General features: G+C 41.0%; 2 protein-coding genes across 5 annotated transcripts in view; one reads left to right on the top strand and one right to left on the bottom strand.

The window, feature by feature from the left end:
* polg (polymerase (DNA directed), gamma) overlaps positions 1-6,767 on the top strand; it is a 9,525-nt gene extending 2,758 nt beyond the window's left edge. The window contains 16 exon segments of the mRNA XM_034878048.1: positions 1-144; positions 307-430; positions 718-942; positions 1,055-1,172; positions 2,130-2,213; positions 2,460-2,573; positions 2,672-2,832; positions 2,918-2,971; positions 3,059-3,176; positions 3,265-3,400; positions 3,551-3,797; positions 3,916-4,038; positions 4,172-4,340; positions 4,616-4,824; positions 4,926-5,086; positions 5,783-6,767. The exon segment at positions 1-144 is cut by the window's left edge and continues 129 nt beyond it. Coding sequence (XP_034733939.1) covers positions 1-144; positions 307-430; positions 718-942; positions 1,055-1,172; positions 2,130-2,213; positions 2,460-2,573; positions 2,672-2,832; positions 2,918-2,971; positions 3,059-3,176; positions 3,265-3,400; positions 3,551-3,797; positions 3,916-4,038; positions 4,172-4,340; positions 4,616-4,824; positions 4,926-5,086; positions 5,783-5,847 — 2,252 coding nt within the window. The 3' untranslated portion in view covers positions 5,848-6,767.
* On the bottom strand, positions 5,428-17,591 carry fanci (FA complementation group I). Of its 4 annotated transcripts, none has more exons than XM_034878044.1 (37): positions 17,223-17,591; positions 17,026-17,098; positions 16,736-16,866; positions 16,026-16,179; positions 15,820-15,877; positions 15,572-15,613; positions 15,249-15,372; positions 15,071-15,156; positions 14,847-14,979; positions 14,667-14,747; positions 14,450-14,586; positions 14,148-14,328; positions 13,947-14,034; positions 13,696-13,826; positions 13,532-13,602; positions 13,297-13,411; positions 13,029-13,151; positions 12,726-12,794; positions 12,522-12,623; positions 12,248-12,436; positions 11,665-11,786; positions 11,405-11,566; positions 9,652-9,831; positions 9,378-9,544; positions 9,214-9,290; positions 8,797-8,913; positions 8,676-8,727; positions 8,466-8,593; positions 8,230-8,295; positions 8,034-8,130; positions 7,721-7,905; positions 7,157-7,213; positions 7,018-7,077; positions 6,825-6,899; positions 6,542-6,637; positions 6,286-6,387; positions 5,428-6,024 (listed from the first exon to the last, which is right to left on the bottom strand). In XM_034878044.1, the coding sequence occupies exons 1-37, from the start codon at positions 17,313-17,315 to the stop codon at positions 5,962-5,964; spliced, it is 3,987 nt and encodes a 1,328-aa protein (XP_034733935.1). In that variant the 5' UTR covers positions 17,316-17,591; the 3' UTR covers positions 5,428-5,961. The 4 variants fall into 4 exon arrangements, with proteins under 4 accessions (XP_034733935.1, XP_034733936.1, XP_034733933.1 ...); XM_034878045.1 differs by having other exon boundaries at positions 5,775-6,024; positions 14,667-14,744; XM_034878042.1 differs by lacking the exon at positions 5,428-6,024 and having other exon boundaries at positions 6,156-6,387.
* Positions 17,592-17,628: the final 37 nt, after the last annotated feature.

Genomic DNA, 17,628 nt, shown 5'->3' with positions numbered 1-17,628 from the left:
GGTACAAAGAAGACCCCTGGCTTTGGGATCTCGAGTGGGATGTGCAGGAGTTCAAGGTGAAGAAAGTAGCAGGCAGCAAGAAGAAACACTCCAAAAAAGCAGTTGAAACCCAAGCTGCTACTCCTCTTCCAGACTGGGAGGAAGGTATAAGCCCAGATGTACATCTACCCCACATTTCCAAAGACAATGCTATATCTCTTTGTTTTTAAGATGGTTGTTTGTAGTTCAAATATTATAACAAGAATGCAAAAGGCAACACAGAAAAATAACTTATGCGATGATTCAGTTGAGTGATTACAATATCAGACCCAGGTCCACCCTCTGAGGAGCAGACGGCAGGCCCTTGCCCCGGCAGGCTGGCTGTGGAGAAGCTGCAGGAAACGGTGAATCGACTCCCTAAGAGAAGACAACATCTGCCTGGACATCCAGGGTAAGATCACTCCCCAAACACCACCGAGCCATTTCCTCTTTCAGTGTCCACTGACATGACAAGTCAGTCCTACACTATACTTTCTGGTACAAGTATTGAATTATTGAATATTTTGTTAAGTTTATAATATTTTAATGTCTTTTCAGTTTTTTTGTTTCTTCATTCACTTATCACATATTGATTTTAGCTTATGTTGACATATTGTTCATTTTGTATTGTTTTTGTCTTCTACATGTTGGAAAAAAAAATGAATAAGAGTCCTTTCCCCCCCTTACTGTGTCCTTCAGGTGGTATCGTAAGCTGTGTGAGAAGATGTCTGAGGAGGACAGCTGGTCACCTGGAGCCAACCTCATCAGTCTACAGATGAGAGTGACTCCTAAGCTGATGGGCCTGACGTGGGATGGTTTCCCCCTGCATTACACAGAGAAACATGGGTGGGGCTACCTGGTACCCGGACGCAGGGATAACCTGGTATCTGAGGAGGAAAGTACAGGGCCTGTATGCCCACACAGGTACTTAATACACTCCATTATGCCATCAAGACATGAACTATATTATTATGTCTTTTATTTTCACAGGATAGCATGTGTGGGTGTTTATTTAAGCATTTGTTTTGTCCCACAGAGCTATTGAGAGTGTTTACAGAGAGTATTGTGAGCAGAACAGTAAAGTGCGGCCTGAATATCCGGACTGCAACCCTTCAGATGACCTCATGTGGACAGACAGCACAGTGTGGGCAAAGGTGCAAACGCTTGTCCTGTAATTTACCTCTTTCTTGAAGTTCTCTTTTTCATAAATATCCATCATTCCGCTGTTTAGAACTCATACAAAAGAGATGCTGTTTTTAAACTTTAAATTGTTCATCAAAACCATTTTTTCCTTGGGATCAATAAACATCTATCTATCTATCTATCTATCTATAGAACAGTTAAGTAGTGAAGGTGATTGTCTGTATGACCATTGTTATAGACCAGAGGTATCAAGTAACCGAGTACAAATACTTTGTTGCCTTACTTAAGTAGAAATTTTGGGTGGCTATACTTTACTGGAGTCTTATGTTACAACAGGTCAGGTTAGGTTACTTTATTGGTACCCGTGGGAAAACTAGTTTTACAGTCTAAGAGGCAGGACATCCTTAAAACCTTGTCGACCACCACATAACATGCAACACACCAAACATTAAAATGTAATAGAGAGCAGAACTTTTACTTCTACTCCTTTCATTTTTATGCAATTGTCTGTACTTTTTACTCCTTACATTTTAAAAACAGCCTCATTACTCTTATTTCAGTTTGGCTTGTTTCAAACAAAAAAACCTACCCTAATAAATTGCGCCATCTGAATACAGTGACCAGTACTTTTACAATTTAGCTTGAGTTGATACTTCAACTTCTATGGAAGTCTTTTAAAACCATATACTTCAACCTGAGTAACGAGTGTGAATACTTTTGACACCTCTGTTATAGACCAACAGGAAAAGCGAGTGGTTAAAGCAGCATGACTTCCCATGATGCATTCACCAAACAGTAATATGGTTTATGATAACAAAAATAAAGGTCTCAAGGGTTGAATCCGCCTTGAATCCTTTGACCTGGTGTTGGTGTTTTTATCAGTGCTACTAAGAAACAATGATCACACCCAGGGGCTCTGGAATAATACAATGTGAGGACATAAGTGTGTTTCTTAATTTTGCCTCAAGGTGGAGGAGTTAGGTTCCCTGGAGAGTCTGACAGAGGACAATGGAGTTAGAATGACGAAAAATGGGGAGAGGAAGAACAACCTGGTGAGTTAAATGGTTGTTTTCATTAACAGGTGCTTTATGACTTTTTACTATTAACACTTCTTAAAACTGTATTGTACCGTTTAATCGTCTATATTTCAGGTCCTTTTACAGCCGTGTTAATATGGAATGGTACCATCTGTTCTAACATGTGTGTTATGGTTTTTTTATTCACATGATTATTGATTTCACTGTGCTATAAATGAAAGTGACTTAATTATGATTTGTTACATTCTGTACCAACAACAGTCTAAAGATCCACATGATGTCCAAGAGAAGAGTCACTGCCATTATCACCATGGAAATGGCCCCTACAACGATGTAGATATCCCAGGGTGCTGGTTTTTCAAATTACCTCATAAGGTGAAGTTTCACTGTTTTACCTTTAGGTTTCCCAAATAAGTAGCATTGGCCCATTGTCACTTCATTGACTTACTTTCATCGCCTCCCGTGTGTTTCAGGATGGTAGTCACAACAATGTTGGCAGTCCTTTTTCAAAGGACTTCCTCTCCAAGATGGAGGATGGTACTCTCAGGGCAGGACACGGTGGAACCAATGCTACACGAGCCCTTGAGATCAACAAAATGATATCCTTCTGGAGGAATGCCCACAAACGTATAAGGTACCTCGTCAGTTTTCATCATACTGTTATTCATCTTTTTGTCATGAAGATGGCAAATACATTTTGCTTTTGACTGTCTTTATAGCTCTCAGATGGTGCTGTGGCTGCGAAAGGGAGAGCTTCCTCGTACTGTCAGCAGGTGCGTCTGGTGTATATCAATAGCTATCCTGTGTTTATTTATCAGCCATATAGTAGTTGTTTATAACAACTTTTCTGTCTCCCAAAGACACAAAGAGTTTGATGAAGAGGGCCAGTATGGTGCCATATTACCTCAGGTTATCACTGCTGGAACAGTCACGCGTAGGGCTGTGGAACCCACATGGCTGACTGCCAGTAATGCACGGGTAAGAAGCAGTGCCGACAAAGAGAAAAAAAACAACATTACGCGTCTGAGATTACTGACCGTAGTTTGGATGGACTTTGTGTCTGTAGCCGGATCGGGTAGGCAGTGAGTTGAAGGCCATGGTGCAGGTACCAACTGGATATCACCTGGTGGGAGCAGACGTAGACTCTCAAGAGTTGTGGATTGCTGCTGTGCTCGGAGAGGCTCACTTTGCTGGCATTCACGGTGAGATTTGTCCCTTTCTTACTTAAACACCATACTATTAAAGTTTTATAGGACAATACACTTTTTAAAAAAATTTTTATTAATCTTTATAGTTTTATCAACCGGCATTTGATGTTCTCTGTGTTCATCTTGAGTCTCTGCTGGGTTCAGGTTGCACAGCGTTTGGCTGGATGACCCTTCAGGGAAAGAAGAGTCAGGGCACTGACCTGCACAGCCGCACTGCCAATTCTGTGGGCATCAGCCGAGAGCATGCCAAGGTGTTTAACTATGGACGCATTTACGGTGCAGGACAACCCTTTGCTGAGAGGCTGCTAATGCAGTTTAACCACCGCCTCGGTCAGACAGAAGCTGCCAGTAAGGCCAAGCAGATGTACTCCTTAACAAAGGGCGTACGCAGGTAAGCTCGACAAGTTTAATAGTTTGTTCAGATGAAGACGCATTTTTAGTTGGTTTGGTTCAGTTGTTTTTGCAAAGTTGAGCTATAGTTCTACAGTTATGTTTATATGTTTCGCCAGATACCAATTGTCAGAGGAAGGGGAGTGGCTGGTCAATGAACTGGGTATAGAGGTGGAGAAGGAAGAAAATGGAAGTGTCACACTGCAGGAGTTGCGGAGGATCACTAGAATTGTGTCACAGAGGTGAGGGAGCCAGTAAAACCTCACGCAAACATCCACAGACAATTTTCAGGATACGTTTTTTTTTACACACACAACAAATTCTTCCATGTCCTCTTGTTTGCTCTGTTCATTCTCTGTTCTGCAAATTTCTCAGCTCTCGGCGGAAGAGGTGGGATTTGGTCGAGAAACGCCTGTGGGCTGGAGGAACAGAGTCAGACATGTTCAACAAGCTGGAGAGCATTGCTCATTCCGCCCAGCCAGCCACTCCTGTTCTAGGCTGCAGGATTAGCAGAGCACTGGAGCCCAAGGCAGTTAAGGATGAGGTGAGGCACTGCTGATCAGTATGACAGACCAATTCTTAACATTAATCTAATCAAAATGGTGGCATTCAATTAACATGAGCTGCCAAACCTGTTTTAAAGAAGAAATTATTAGCATAGAAATGGAGAAATGTCTTTTGTAAATAATAAATTAAACACACTGTATGTTATATAGAGCCCGAACTAGATGAGGTCCAATGTTACTGCTAATGGTTTTTTAAACCACAGAATCTCCACTTTGTATTTATAGTCAGATGGTGCCATATTTCTTTTGTCAGTTCATCACAAGCAGAGTGAACTGGGTGGTCCAGAGCTCTGCAGTGGACTACCTTCATCTGATGCTTGTGGCCATGAAGTGGCTCTTTGAGGAGCACGACATCGATGGTCGTTTCTGTATCAGCATCCACGATGAGGTGCGGTACCTTGTTCGTAGCGAAGACCGTTACAGAGCAGCGCTGGCACTTCAAATCACAAACTTGCTAACAAGGTCTGCTCACAGCTTAGTATTTATTCTTTGCTGTTATAATGTCCACTATAGAATTGACAAACTTGACAGCTTCTCTGAGTGCGTGCTTATGTCCCCTGCAGGAGTATGTTTGCCCATGCGTTAGGCATACAGGACCTTCCCCAGTCTGTAGCTTTCTTCAGTGCAGTTGACATTGACCTGTGTCTGAGGAAGGAGGTCACTATGGACTGTGTGACCCCCTCCAACCCCACAGGACTGGAAAGAAGATATGGCCTACCACCTGGTGAGTTCACCATCATTTCTTCTGTAGTATGGAGTATATATGTGTAGTACAGATGTGATTTAAACAATTTGCATAAAAATGCAGAAGGGTAAAAAGATCAAAGCCCTGCAGATATGAAATAAATCATTTTGTGCATATTAAAGTTAATGAAGTTAATTGAAGTTAATACATAAAATATTGCTGTAAGACTGAAGTAAATCCACATGTCTCAGTTAAAATATCAAACTGTCCAACTATATCAAAGGTATAATGTACAAAGTAGTTATTAATGTAAGGGAAGGAATTGCAAAGGCTTAGTAAAATTCAATGCAAGTCACAATATAAGAAAGTGTTAAACAGAATAAGAAAGAAAATATTTATTTTAAAACAGCACTTGATATAAAGCTAGGTTTTAAATCTCTTCAGGATGCATTTACGTGAATTGGAAACCATAGGTCCCTCTTTTCCCCTTTGTGTAGCCAAGACTGATGAAGTAGTGTCATCTTAAATACTACTATATGTAGTTACAACTGTACTTTGTCAAAAACGGATGATCTAGATTGGATTGCTAACCCTTGACAGATCTTCAAACAATGTGAAATAAAAGTTAGTTTTGACATTGTTTCAAAATACATGTCAGATGCAAAATATGCATTTTTTTAAACTTATTTTTTTAAACACAACCAATGTTAAACAATGTGTGCAAACTTTCCACAGGTGAGGCCTTGGACATATACCAAATCATTGACATCACCAAAGGCTCTCTGAACAAAGGAAGATAGCACTTTGTGGGCCAAGCGACTGTTATTCAGAACAGCTGTTCAGCAGCAGGCCAAGTTCAAGATCAGTGACGAATATGGAGAAGTGTGGATCAAACAAAGGCACAGAGGCTTAGCTCACTGTTTTCTCTTCTTCTGTTTGGGTTCGTGTGTCTCTTCTGCATCGTGTGACTCTGTGCTCTAAAAGGAATGGAAGAAGAAACACACTGAGATCTCAGCCATCGTGTGTTCAGAGTAGTTAAATGTGCAGAGCACTTCAATGGAGAGCAGATGCATTTAAAAAAACAACAACACATATTTGAATAATTAGCTCAATCTGCATAGTTAAACAACTCTTCTTTATTGACTAATGTAATGTAAGAAAGAAAACAATTGCACTGTGAATGTAGAAGGGAAGATGGACCTTTGGAGCTGCTTATTACAGTATGAGATTGCACTTACCTCCTGACTGTCGTCCTGTTCCTGCATGGCTGCATCCAGAGAAGCAGCATTTATGCGAAAATCTCTAGAGGTGCTCAGCTTCATGTACTGCATGAGATTTACCTGGACAAACATACAGGTGTTCAGTATGAGTAGCCTAACTGATAACACAGCACTAACTGGGAACTTTCTGTATTTTGCTCAGTGGTCCGTTCTGTAAGTCTCTTTATGTAATCATATGTTGTCAACTACCTCAACCAATTACATTCACACATACCTTTGACTTCTTTGAGAGTGCGATGAGGTATTTCTCATACTGCTCAATACTGAAGACCACATTGGGGATGGCTTTTGTCTCACGCAGGAGTTTTGCCTGCCGAGAGAGAGAGAGAAGAACAGCTCTAGATAAGCTTTGTTTTGTTGATTGTTTGAGGCTCAAAGGTTTAGTTGTACAGTGTATTTATACATTTTTTTGATGTAATAAAAGAAACAATTGCATGGTTCAACTCAATCACATTAATCAGAACAATAACATAATTATAGGAGATAATTGTTCTTACAGAGGCAGCAGTGTTCACTTCATTCCTTTTCTTTTTCTTCTTATCATCTGCACCTCCACTACTAAATTCTCCACTCTAATAGAGAAAAAACAACATTCCCTCATGACTGGACAGTCATAATGAGAAATTATCATTTGTCTCAACACCTGGAGCTTTGGCAAGGACTAGTCTACAGAACTGGACTGAGTTGTACCTGTGCATATGTGATGAAAGAGTAGCACTGTGGTGTTAGGTGGGAGCCCGACAGTTTGACCTGCACAGCAAACACTCCGTTAGCATGACATCAGAATTACTAGAAGAGTTAAACCAGAGAAACAACACTCCAGACTCACCAGCTTTTCAAATCGTGCTGGCAGTGCACTGTGCTGGCTGGAACACACCTGGATGTACTAAAAATGACAGAGAAATTAATGTCACACTTGACTAGTCTTTCATTCAAAACCTACCTCCAAAGTACTGCAGAGGAGGGTCTGGCTAACCCGCATAGCATTCCGGAATGGGAGAAAAACGTGCTCGGGTTTATTGGCATTCCTTTAAACCAATCACTTGGACGGAGCAACGGTGCCTCTGCAAAATATCCTAGGGAAGAAACTTGTTCTGGTGGAACGCGTCACAGGTTGTTTTAAACATGCAACAGAAAATTCAGATTGGACAGATAGGTTAGCTAGCTGTCTCAATTTGCCCTGCAGAGATCTGAGGAGCAGTTAACAATAGTCCTCAAATAGAACGGAGTTTATATTACCAACACAAAAAAAGCGGATCGGGCCGAAATGAAGGACATCCATTGGAAATTCCGGCGGCACCTAAACAATCCTGGAAATGAAACATTCTCGATTTTGACTTAACTAGACAAACCTTACATTCATACCAAGATCATAGAGTGGACAAATACGCACATATTTGACCAGGGTAGTGAGGATGGTGTATGTGCGACTCAGTTCTCTCAGCAGTGTGATTGTACAGGTGCCAGGCAGCAGGGCTGTCTGGACCAGCTCATTTAATGCTGTCAAAAGAGTCCCGAGCTGCAGCGTCACTGCTTTCTCTATTGGGTCCTGCTGGCCTGTTGTCTGCGTGGCCTCCCCTAAACATCAGGGACATCAACAACATCACAGAAGTTTTAGTACCATTCCCTGAAAGAGATGCATCTCTTCTCTTATCCTCTCCACTCTCACCATCAATCCAACTGAGCATCAGTGAAAGGCTTCTTACCAGAACCCGATTTGTCAGATGCCATCTGACTTTTCTTTCTGGCAATCAGCCAGTCCACTTCATCAAGCACTCTGTCAACCTGAGATAAGACCAGCAGCTGGGGCAAGACATTAAAAGTGAATATGAAGATGGTGAACACACAGTACAAACTGATTCTGAGACATTGATGTTAAAGCAAATCAGAAGCTTCACTCACTGCTGCTGTGGTTGCAGTCTTCATGTTGACAATGGCAAAGTGAGACTGTTTTTCCACCTCCACATCCTTACCATACAGGGAGAAAAGTAAGAATGTAAAAATTTAGATACAGAATAACACAACCCGTACTTAAATCCCTATAAATGTCTTGTAGCAATGAATGCCACCTATTGCAACTGGTTTTTAAGGTATAATGCCAAACTGCTTGAGCTCTGAACATTGCCATTGTGTGTTACCTGATCAATGTCTCCCAATTGGCTGTGGATGTCTTGGCAGAGTTCCAGTAACAGACTAACAGGACTCTTGTAAAGAACATGCAGGTTGAAGAGAAGAGAGAGCAGGCCCTTGGAGAAAGCTGAATCCTCTAAAAGATAGAACACACAGATCTCAAAACACATCTTACTGTATCTAACATGGATAGAAAGATTAAGTAAGCAGTCACTCACCAAAACTGGTCTCCTTGCAGATTTTAACAGTCCACGTGATCATCTGCACAAACTGTAGCTGTGTTAGTGGAACAGGTGCTACAGAGTTTGTTGTTTTATGTGCATGTGAGAGTACACCTACCTGTTGGGAGGAGGGCTTTAGCTGGCGCGAAAGCACACTCAAGATGCTGACCAGCAGCTGAGCCTCTTTGCTGTTAAATTCTTCCTCACCTCCACTTAACTGTGTGAACAGCGCCCTCTGGTGTACGGCAGAGAAAATGTAATTTTAGTGTTGAACAGTACATGCTACATCCAAAACACTGCTGTCTGACAACATCAAGTGGGTTTGTATCCCACATATCAAATAGCTCCTGCAACATGTTTTTAACGAAATATTGTTGTGTATCTTAGACACATTCTATCAATAAAATTTGTGGGGAAATATATAAAGCCAGATTTCTGAAATGGAAGCCATGGATAGGCTGGATTTACACTTTTCCATCAGAAAATAAAGGTTTGAATTTTAACCTTTCAAATAAGTAGAGAAGTATAGATGCACCTGAAACTGTCGGATGTAAAAGAAGTTCATCTCTGTAGCGCTGCCATCGTCTGGCTCGGCATCGTCTTCTGAGATGTCTGCAATAAACACAAAATGTGATGACTTCCTGAGTACTGTTTAGTGTAAAACTCACTGCTTTTACAGTTGTTTTTTTCCTGTCTAACCCATGGTGGAGAGGAGCTGGGCCATCCTGTCTGGATAGCGCTGCTGACAAGTTGTGAAGATCTTGAGCAGACCTTCCAGACACAGCAGGGACAGGCTGGAGCGCTTCTCCTTCCTCCCCGCGTCTTCTACAATGCTGGGGATGTTGGTGTAACGCCACATCAGCACACTGAAAAAGGCAAAGGAAGAACTCTTGGTCAAACAATGTCATAGACAACAAAACCATGAACACAGTCTAACTAAATAATATAATTTAGTGAGCCAAGGGATTCCGACCTAGTCATGTCACAGAGGAAGCGGAAAGTTCTGTCTGTGTTCTGTCCGTCTGGGCCATCTGTGTTACCAGTTTCCTCCAGCTGCTGGATCTTCTGTACAGCCACATTTACTGCATAACGCACAAATTCTCCACTTGAGCGAAGCACTGAGAGAGCCTCCTCTCTGCTCTGAGTACTGTCTCTAAAAAGAAAGAAATTCATTGCTTGTTACATTTTCAGCAAACAATCCAGTGGTGATTCACCATTTATAGTTTTTTCCCATTGATAACACAAGTTTGACATACAAAGCTTAATCATTTAAACGGACAGACAGAGAGCAATAGCTCCAAAAGTCTAAAGACATTTTCTGCTTTACACACACTTTGCAATTCAAAATTGCACTTTTTAAATACACTCAACACGGTTCTCTGCATAAGACGCAACAATCTGACAAAAACACAAAATGACACCACATGAGTTAATTGGCTAATATATGTACTGCCTGGCCGAACACCTCAATGGTTAATTGTTACCACTTCAATCAGGATGTAAGCACTACACAGGTGAGCACCTTTTTTGTATGTATTTTTTCTGCAATCTTTTTTTTTTTTTATGAGCATATTTATGTTCAGTCTAATGTAAATTTATCTGTTGTACATATGTTGCACTGACTTGTTTGGTGAGCAAATTAAAAAATATCCGCAAGCGGCGGTTAGCCAAGTCATTTTATACATATGGTCCAACGTCGTTATAAAACCCATCCTGCAAGCTTTGTAACGATTGGACAAAAGATGCACTTTGTTTAAAATACCTACAACTGATTTGTCAAAAACATTTATTTTCAATTCAGTGTGATATGTAGCTCAGTCCAGCCTATGGCAATTTGAGAAAAACAGATGATCAACACAAAAACAGATGGCTAATAAAGCTGCAAGCTGCGATTCCAAACTCAAATCTTGATTTGCGTCATTCCATGTCCAGTTAGTGCATTTAAAGCATCCCTAAGTGGTCAACTCGAATGAGACTTGCAGTGTACGTGTGAGGTCATTATGTAGACATTTCCTGAAAGTTTTGTGTTGACTGGACAAACATTTAGTCATTTATAGCCTGATTCGCGCTATGACACCTGCAGTTTGTTTACATTTATAGCGACCCCAGGTGTTCAATTTGAATGAAACTTTCAGGACGTGGTTCAGGTATTTATAAGGACATATCCTGAGATTTGTGACGATTGGACAATGAATATTGTGATTTACAGTAAAATGTGTTTAATGCCACTCACCTATCTTGTGCTTGTAGCGCCTTCTAGTGGTGTATGTAAATAAAACTGGTTTTATCTGGGGCACTTATAGGGACATACCCTGGGAGTTTTGTGAGGATCGGCCTTAAGGTTGCCGATTTGTGTTCATTTATGTCTAGAGCCATGCGTTTTGTAAATTGTGTAAATTATTTCTAATAAAAACTTCCTGGCAGAAATTGTGTTTTAGCAATTAGAAAAAACTGTACAGAAACAGTTTTAATATTTTTAGTTGTAAATGCTACTCTTCATTTAATGCACATTTAGTTACATAGTAAAATTTGCTTAATATATGATTAGTATATGGTCCTTTTGATCAATGTAATACAAAGTTTACAATGAGTGCATTCCCTGATTAATAGAGTATTTATTAAAGCTGTTTTCTTGATTTAATTTAATAAAATATGATCTTTGTATTCAGAGAGAGCCAGTAGGTGTAACAATAATATATGTGAACATAGCCACTGAAAGCAGTTACCTAAAGAGCACAGTGAGGAGAGTTGATATGAAGCCCAAAGAGAGTAAACTGCGGGGGGTCTTGTGTGAAGGTACTCTACCCTTTCCGGATTTCTCCTTCAGGATCTCAGACAGTTTGTGGTAGCGGTTGAATAGCTCCATGAGCTCCTCAAAGCGGGTTTTACTGCAACGCACATAGGCAAGCACACAAATAAGAAAGATGCACCACTTTGACAACATTTCAGCTACAACATCCTAACCATACAAAGAGGTGGTTGTTACCTGTAGTTGGCTTTGATGAAGTTGTACTCCATAAGGATCTCATACACTCCCATCACCAGTACAGCATAGATACTATTCTTCACCCCAACACTAGATCCCATGGAGAACTCAGCTGACTTGTCCTGATTAACACACAGACAGTACGTGGCTTAAGATGATGCTCCCAGTGCCACAACTAATAACTGGCAAGTGTCAGGACAAATGTGGAACATAAAGTGGAACGAGGAAAGAGCAACAATGGCACTAGAGGACATTGGATACAATTCAAAATGAAAATGTTCATTAATTCATTCTTAGCTATATATTCTTATTTACTTTATGCATGCACATTTTAAGAATCCCATATTTTCTTCTACCAGACTACGCATTTTATTAACTGTTAGTGCTTCCCATCTTACAGACTTGTGCAGGTCACTGAGACACGTGATTAGTAAGACCAATTAAATGTCAATCACAAAAAACTCCTACTTTTGCCAGTGAAAGTGGAGGAGTCAAAGACAGAGCCGAACCTTTAAAGACTATACAATGTAGTTCAGTGTACATATTTTCTTTAAAAGCGTGTGCTTCTTTCTTTAATGCATACCAGTTCAAAATCCTCCAGTTCACTCTTGATCATGCGTCTTGTCATGCTCTCTAGGATTGTCTGTAGTTCAGACTGGCATCCTTCTTCTTCCTCCTCCTCCTCATCGCTGTCGTCACTTTTGGTGTTGGCCGTTTGGCGCATGTTCTGCAGCCACAGCAGGCAATGTACAGTACAGCTCACCAGGTGGGCCTGAAATGGAACGAACACTATTTACAGTAAGACATTAACACAGCAAAAATACAGTCACAAAAATGCTCCAATGCAGCCGGAGTACCAGTGGCTCCTGGAGGTAGACTTGGTCTCCGAGTGCTGTGATGCACGGTTCCAGTTTCACCGGGGGCAGGAGGTCTTGTTCAGGCTCGTAGTACCGCTTCAGCTAAGGATACAAAGACATGATACTCCATGGCTCTCTATGTTATAGAAAACATGACAAAGGCTACTGTACTTAACTCAGTATACACTGAATACACACACATACCTGCGTGAACAGTGTCTGCATGATGGAGCTTGCAAGTTGAGAGTTGCGACGAAGGACTTCGTAGAAACCCTGAAATAGGCGAGAAAACATGTCACACCCTAAATGCTATCTGCATTATAGATTAATCATAAAAGTGTCAAATTACGTATGATGACGTTTTTTTTTAGGATTTTGTATGCATTATGCTTAAGGTGGAGTAAAAGAAATTGAGCTTATCAAGACTATTAATTAATGTTAGTTAAGGTAACATGTAGCAAAATCAAAAGCAACTCATAAACACGGCATTAAAACAGGAGCTCTAACCTCATAGAGCATGAGGCGTACATCAGCCTGCTGGCCGAGGCAGCGACGCAGGCTGCTGAGGATTTCCAGACAGAATGCTTCATTAGCAGCAGAGTTATAACGAGAGTGAACGTCCACTTGGATCTATTCAGGGGTTGAGGCAGATAGATATTACACGACAGGCCATGTTGAAAATCGCACAAGCTTTTCACAGCTGCGGATGTTTAATCAGCATCCTTGTTGCACACCCATCTTAGAAAGACCACACGTAGTCTAACTGGGACTGTACCTGGCTGGTGGAGACTGCCTGGCTACACTGGCTCGAGGCCAAGCTGCCCAACACTTTAAAGTTCTTCAGCAGCAACAAGAAGCCAGTCACTGCAGACTTCCTGCCATCCAGTTGGCTAGTAGTGAGTCATATAGGGGGAGAACAGTGAAAACAGCTGCCAAATGTGTTCACTAAAGCATTATTCATTAAACTGTGCTGATGTACCTCATCTGATTAAAAGCAAAGCAGTACGCACCTGGAAAACATGGCCTTGCGGAGAACTAGAATCAAAGAATCCTTCAAAGACATACTGACTTTGAGCAGGGGCTGGAGATTAAATTGAGAATGATTAAATAATTGAAACGTGTGCATGTTTGTGTGTGTGTGTGTGTGTGTGTGTGTGTGTGTGTGTGTGGGTACCTGGACAGCTTTAAGTAGACCCTGAACAGTGGCCAAGGGGAGGTATGACAGATGGTCAAATGTCTCCGTCACCTTGGAAGATGACTCCAGGAGGATCATGGGAGCAGAGACCACAATGTCAGAGAAAAGGTCTGATGATAAAGAAAAAACAATGAAAGAAGGAAGAAAAACCTAATCTAGTCTCTAACTAGAATGATTAGGACACTGGTGTACAACTGACAGCTGGGACTTATATCTAAAGGTTGTATTACCTAAGTAATGAGTGACAGGTGAGGCCGTCTTTGTGACCAATCGATTCAAAACCTGCTCCAGAATCTCGCCTCTGATAGGCTCGTGCATCTGTTGTAGAAGAATGACACATCTTTCAATGAGACAATTCAATATATTGATGTTGTCAATTATCAGTAATTTACATTTTGATAATTCTATAAAATAATAAAAACAATTGGTACCTTAAAGCCCTGCAGGAGCACCTGTCCTCCCAGCTTACATGCCTGCTGAGTGGGGGTCCGGGCTATGGTAGCAGACCCTTCTGTGGTCTTGCCAAATGGTCCAGGTTTGGATCCAAATGCATCCATAAGGAAGAAGCCCAGCTGCACCAGCCCCTGGGTCACATGATCCCAACCAAACATGCTGCACAGACGGAGGTGTAGACTTCATTTGTAAGAGGATTAACTGCAAACATTGTGTTTGTGATAGATGTGAGATGATGAAGTAGTGTATCTTTGCCACCACAGACAGCTGATGCTCTGACCTGTTTTTGACTGTGTCCAGAATCATCTGAGCCACACTGCAGTGCCCATGCAGGAGGTCCTGCAGGAACTTTGACGCCAGCTGCAGCTGCTCATCTTTGAAGCTCTTGACGATTGCCCCTTTTAAAAGGTCAAACACCTAACCAAATCAGGAGGTGAAAAAAGTAAGTAAACAGAAAAGATAAAATAAAAATAAAAACTTGAATGAATATAATGTACCTGCTCTTCATAGCGCTGGATGCGTGCGACAGAGAGCAACAGGGCAACACTGAAAGGGCACAGATCTCCATAGGATGTCTGCTAAATTGCAATTCAAGAGTCATGGCATACTCTACATAACAAATGTTATCAAAATTTCAAGAATAATTTCTATCAACCAACACATGAGTCATACATAACCTTAAAGGATTTGAGGAACTCCCTCCCGAGGTCATGGTTAAGTCGTATAGCAAAGACTATGTGGAGGATAGCCGTGCCCTCCACGTGTCTCAACTGGTCCTGTGGAATTGACTGAACCTCTAGATCCAGGCTCCTGAGGAAGAAACAAAGACAAAAAAACAATCAGTAAATGGAAAGTAGGCATTTAGATTTTGAGTGAATACAGTGGTGTTTGTGCCACTCACTCTCCCTGTTTCTGCTCCTCTTCCTGACAAACGTCTTGCTCTTTAAAATAACTGATGATTCCATCCAGGACCTGTTTCTTACACCCCTAACAGAGAGGCAGGGCAGCCATTTTAGATCATATAGACACAGAGAGAGACATGATTGTTGCTGCTCTCTCACACACGCACCCGCACGCACCTTTGCAGATAAAAGCAGCAGTTGATAAACCAGTGGTGGGATCTCCTGCAGATCCAGCTTAGTTAACATCCTCAGTACTTTCTCCACCAAAAACTGCAGCTCCTCTGATGACAAGGGCACATCCCTAAAATCCGACAGACACAAAAAACTACTGACTAATGTTACATGCCTTGAGAGGCAGCCCAAGAAGCAAGTTATAGCAGATAAAACATTATAATATTGATTTAAACATTATTAAAGCAAAAACAGGTCCTTCAATAAACTCTTGTTATTCTGTGGGAGACTGAAGGAGTCTGACAATGTGATTGTCTGATAGGTGTTACCTGAACATGGTCGTCAGGTGGATTACACACTGTGGGTCCCATCTGCATGAAAATAAATACAAACATTCTGTGACTCATATTACTATTTGTTAAAGATCCATTTTAAGTGGTTTGGGCTTAGATATTTTGTCTCTCATTGAGGGGTGTGAACATGCTGCCGTTATGCGCTTGAGTAAAATACGGTCATGGACTCCTTAAAAACTCAGTGTAAAATTGCTCACCTACATACTGTAGTTTGATTTCCTCACCTGCTTGAGCAGAGGCTGTTGATCAGCTGTTTCTTGTATTCCTCGCCACTGAGTTCACCTACAGTTATGATAAAATAATAAGCACCACCAGAGACAGACATGCTTCATATTTTAAAATGTGCACCTTGTAGATTACCTTTCTAACTAAGAACTGATGTTTTTGATAAAAAATGACAAATTTACCAGGACAAGTAACTTACACTAACCTTTGCCATAAGACAAGGCTTCACAGGCTGAAAGAGCAGTAAGCACAGTAGGAAATAGCTCCAGGGATTTGCCACTGCCCATTTTTCCCACCTTAATTGCTTCAACAAAAAGAGATGCCAGTTTTGCAAGAGAGGGTCCAGGCAGTGTATGAGTCTGTGTATAACATTTAGGAAACAAAATGGGAATTAGAAAGATACATCCATCTGTGCCATGCTGGACATATGAACAAAAGGAAAGAGACACGGGGTGACAATATGTAATGACATTTTTTGCAATGCAAAAAAAATCTAATACTGATGGAACAGCAACTCAGTAAATTATACTGTTAAAAAAAGTAAAAGAGGCTGACACAAGATGAGACATCTAGGAGGCTGTTCCCAGAAAATGTTGTTTTCATCAGTAGGTTTGTAATACTTTAAACATTTAAGATATTTTACCATTATGTTGATGACATATCAACACATGTTGATAACCAAATAGCATTGGGCAATATAAAGAGCTCAAACAGTCATTAGCATAGACAGGTTATTTAATTTCTCATTCACAGACTAATAGCTTCAAAAAACAGTACAACCACAACCCTGCGAAATAAAGTACAATACTTGATTTTTTCCTTGTTTTTGCCCTCTGAATAAATTCCACTTGTAGTGATGTCTTGTATAAATAGATACTCTAGATAAAGCATCATAATCAGGATTTTTATTTTTACCTCCAGCATCAGCAGTCCAATGATATCAGCGGCCACCTCAGTCTGAAGATCCCCTGACTCACAAAGAGGGATGCAGTGTTGATAAACAAGAAGTCTGCGGTTCGACCCTTCAGTGGAACTCGGTGTAGAGCCTTAAAAAATAGCACACAGTCCAGGTCACAAAAACTTTTTTTTAATGAGTCTGAGGTATGAAAGTGTAATAGTCGAACAGCTGTGTTTTGATCTTTATGATCACTAACAGCAGTTGGCACTGTGTAACGTTTCTTACCTTAAAGTATAACGTTTCTTACCTTTAAATATGCCTTTAATCATGGCTCCAACCTTCTTGCCCTTTAGTGCGTAATTCGTAATCCCAGTGATTAGCTTTAGAATAGATAAAGGAGGGGGGGGGGGGGATTTCATAAACCAATTGACAGGATTTACCGACAGTGCCAGTTTGTTAGTTTTTGACGCATGATATATATTGTGATGGGCAACTTGGCGCTACCTGGTCATTTGTAAAGGACGACAGGCACTTCTGGAGTTCCACGGTGCTGTCTCCGTCTGACAGTAGGACGATTTGATCCATTTCAGCCTTCATGATCAACCTGCAGACAGACGCAGGCGGCTGGAAAACGCTGATAAATTCCCGTTGGTCGTCAACCTTAGCGACTCTGTTGTTACTGTAGCTAAATGTTTAAATGTGACAAAAGTAGTGCACAAATGAAAGGTTTCCCTCTTTTTGTCAATGTTTAATAAGCCTTTATGACAGCAATTTTATTTAACAATTTAAACTAGCTAGCTTACTAGTCCATAATGAAAAGGCAAAGTCCTCTTTGGTTACCTCCCCCTTTACGGATTTTCCCGCCAGCGCACACTTCCTGTTTTAATTCGTGGTTGCCACGTTTGGCTAG

This window comes from Etheostoma cragini, chromosome 8 (genome assembly GCF_013103735.1).
Source record: "Etheostoma cragini isolate CJK2018 chromosome 8, CSU_Ecrag_1.0, whole genome shotgun sequence".
NCBI lineage: Eukaryota > Metazoa > Chordata > Actinopteri > Perciformes > Percidae > Etheostoma > Etheostoma cragini.
This window is presented reverse-complemented; position numbering and strand designations above follow the sequence as displayed.

Bases quoted from the DNA above. Each gene is read 5' to 3' on its own strand.
- fanci (XM_034878042.1), bottom strand. From the start codon at position 17,315: ATGAAGGCTGAAATGGATCAAATCGTCCTACTGTCAGACGGAGACAGC. The intron at 14,748-14,846 runs GTTATGTATGAC...ATTGCAATTTAG, and splicing joins AGTTCCTCAAATCCTTTAAG to CAGACATCCTATGGAGATCT. The intron at 6,388-6,541 runs GTATGTGTGAAT...ATGTTTGTCCAG, and splicing joins CACTCTCAAAGAAGTCAAAG to GTAAATCTCATGCAGTACAT.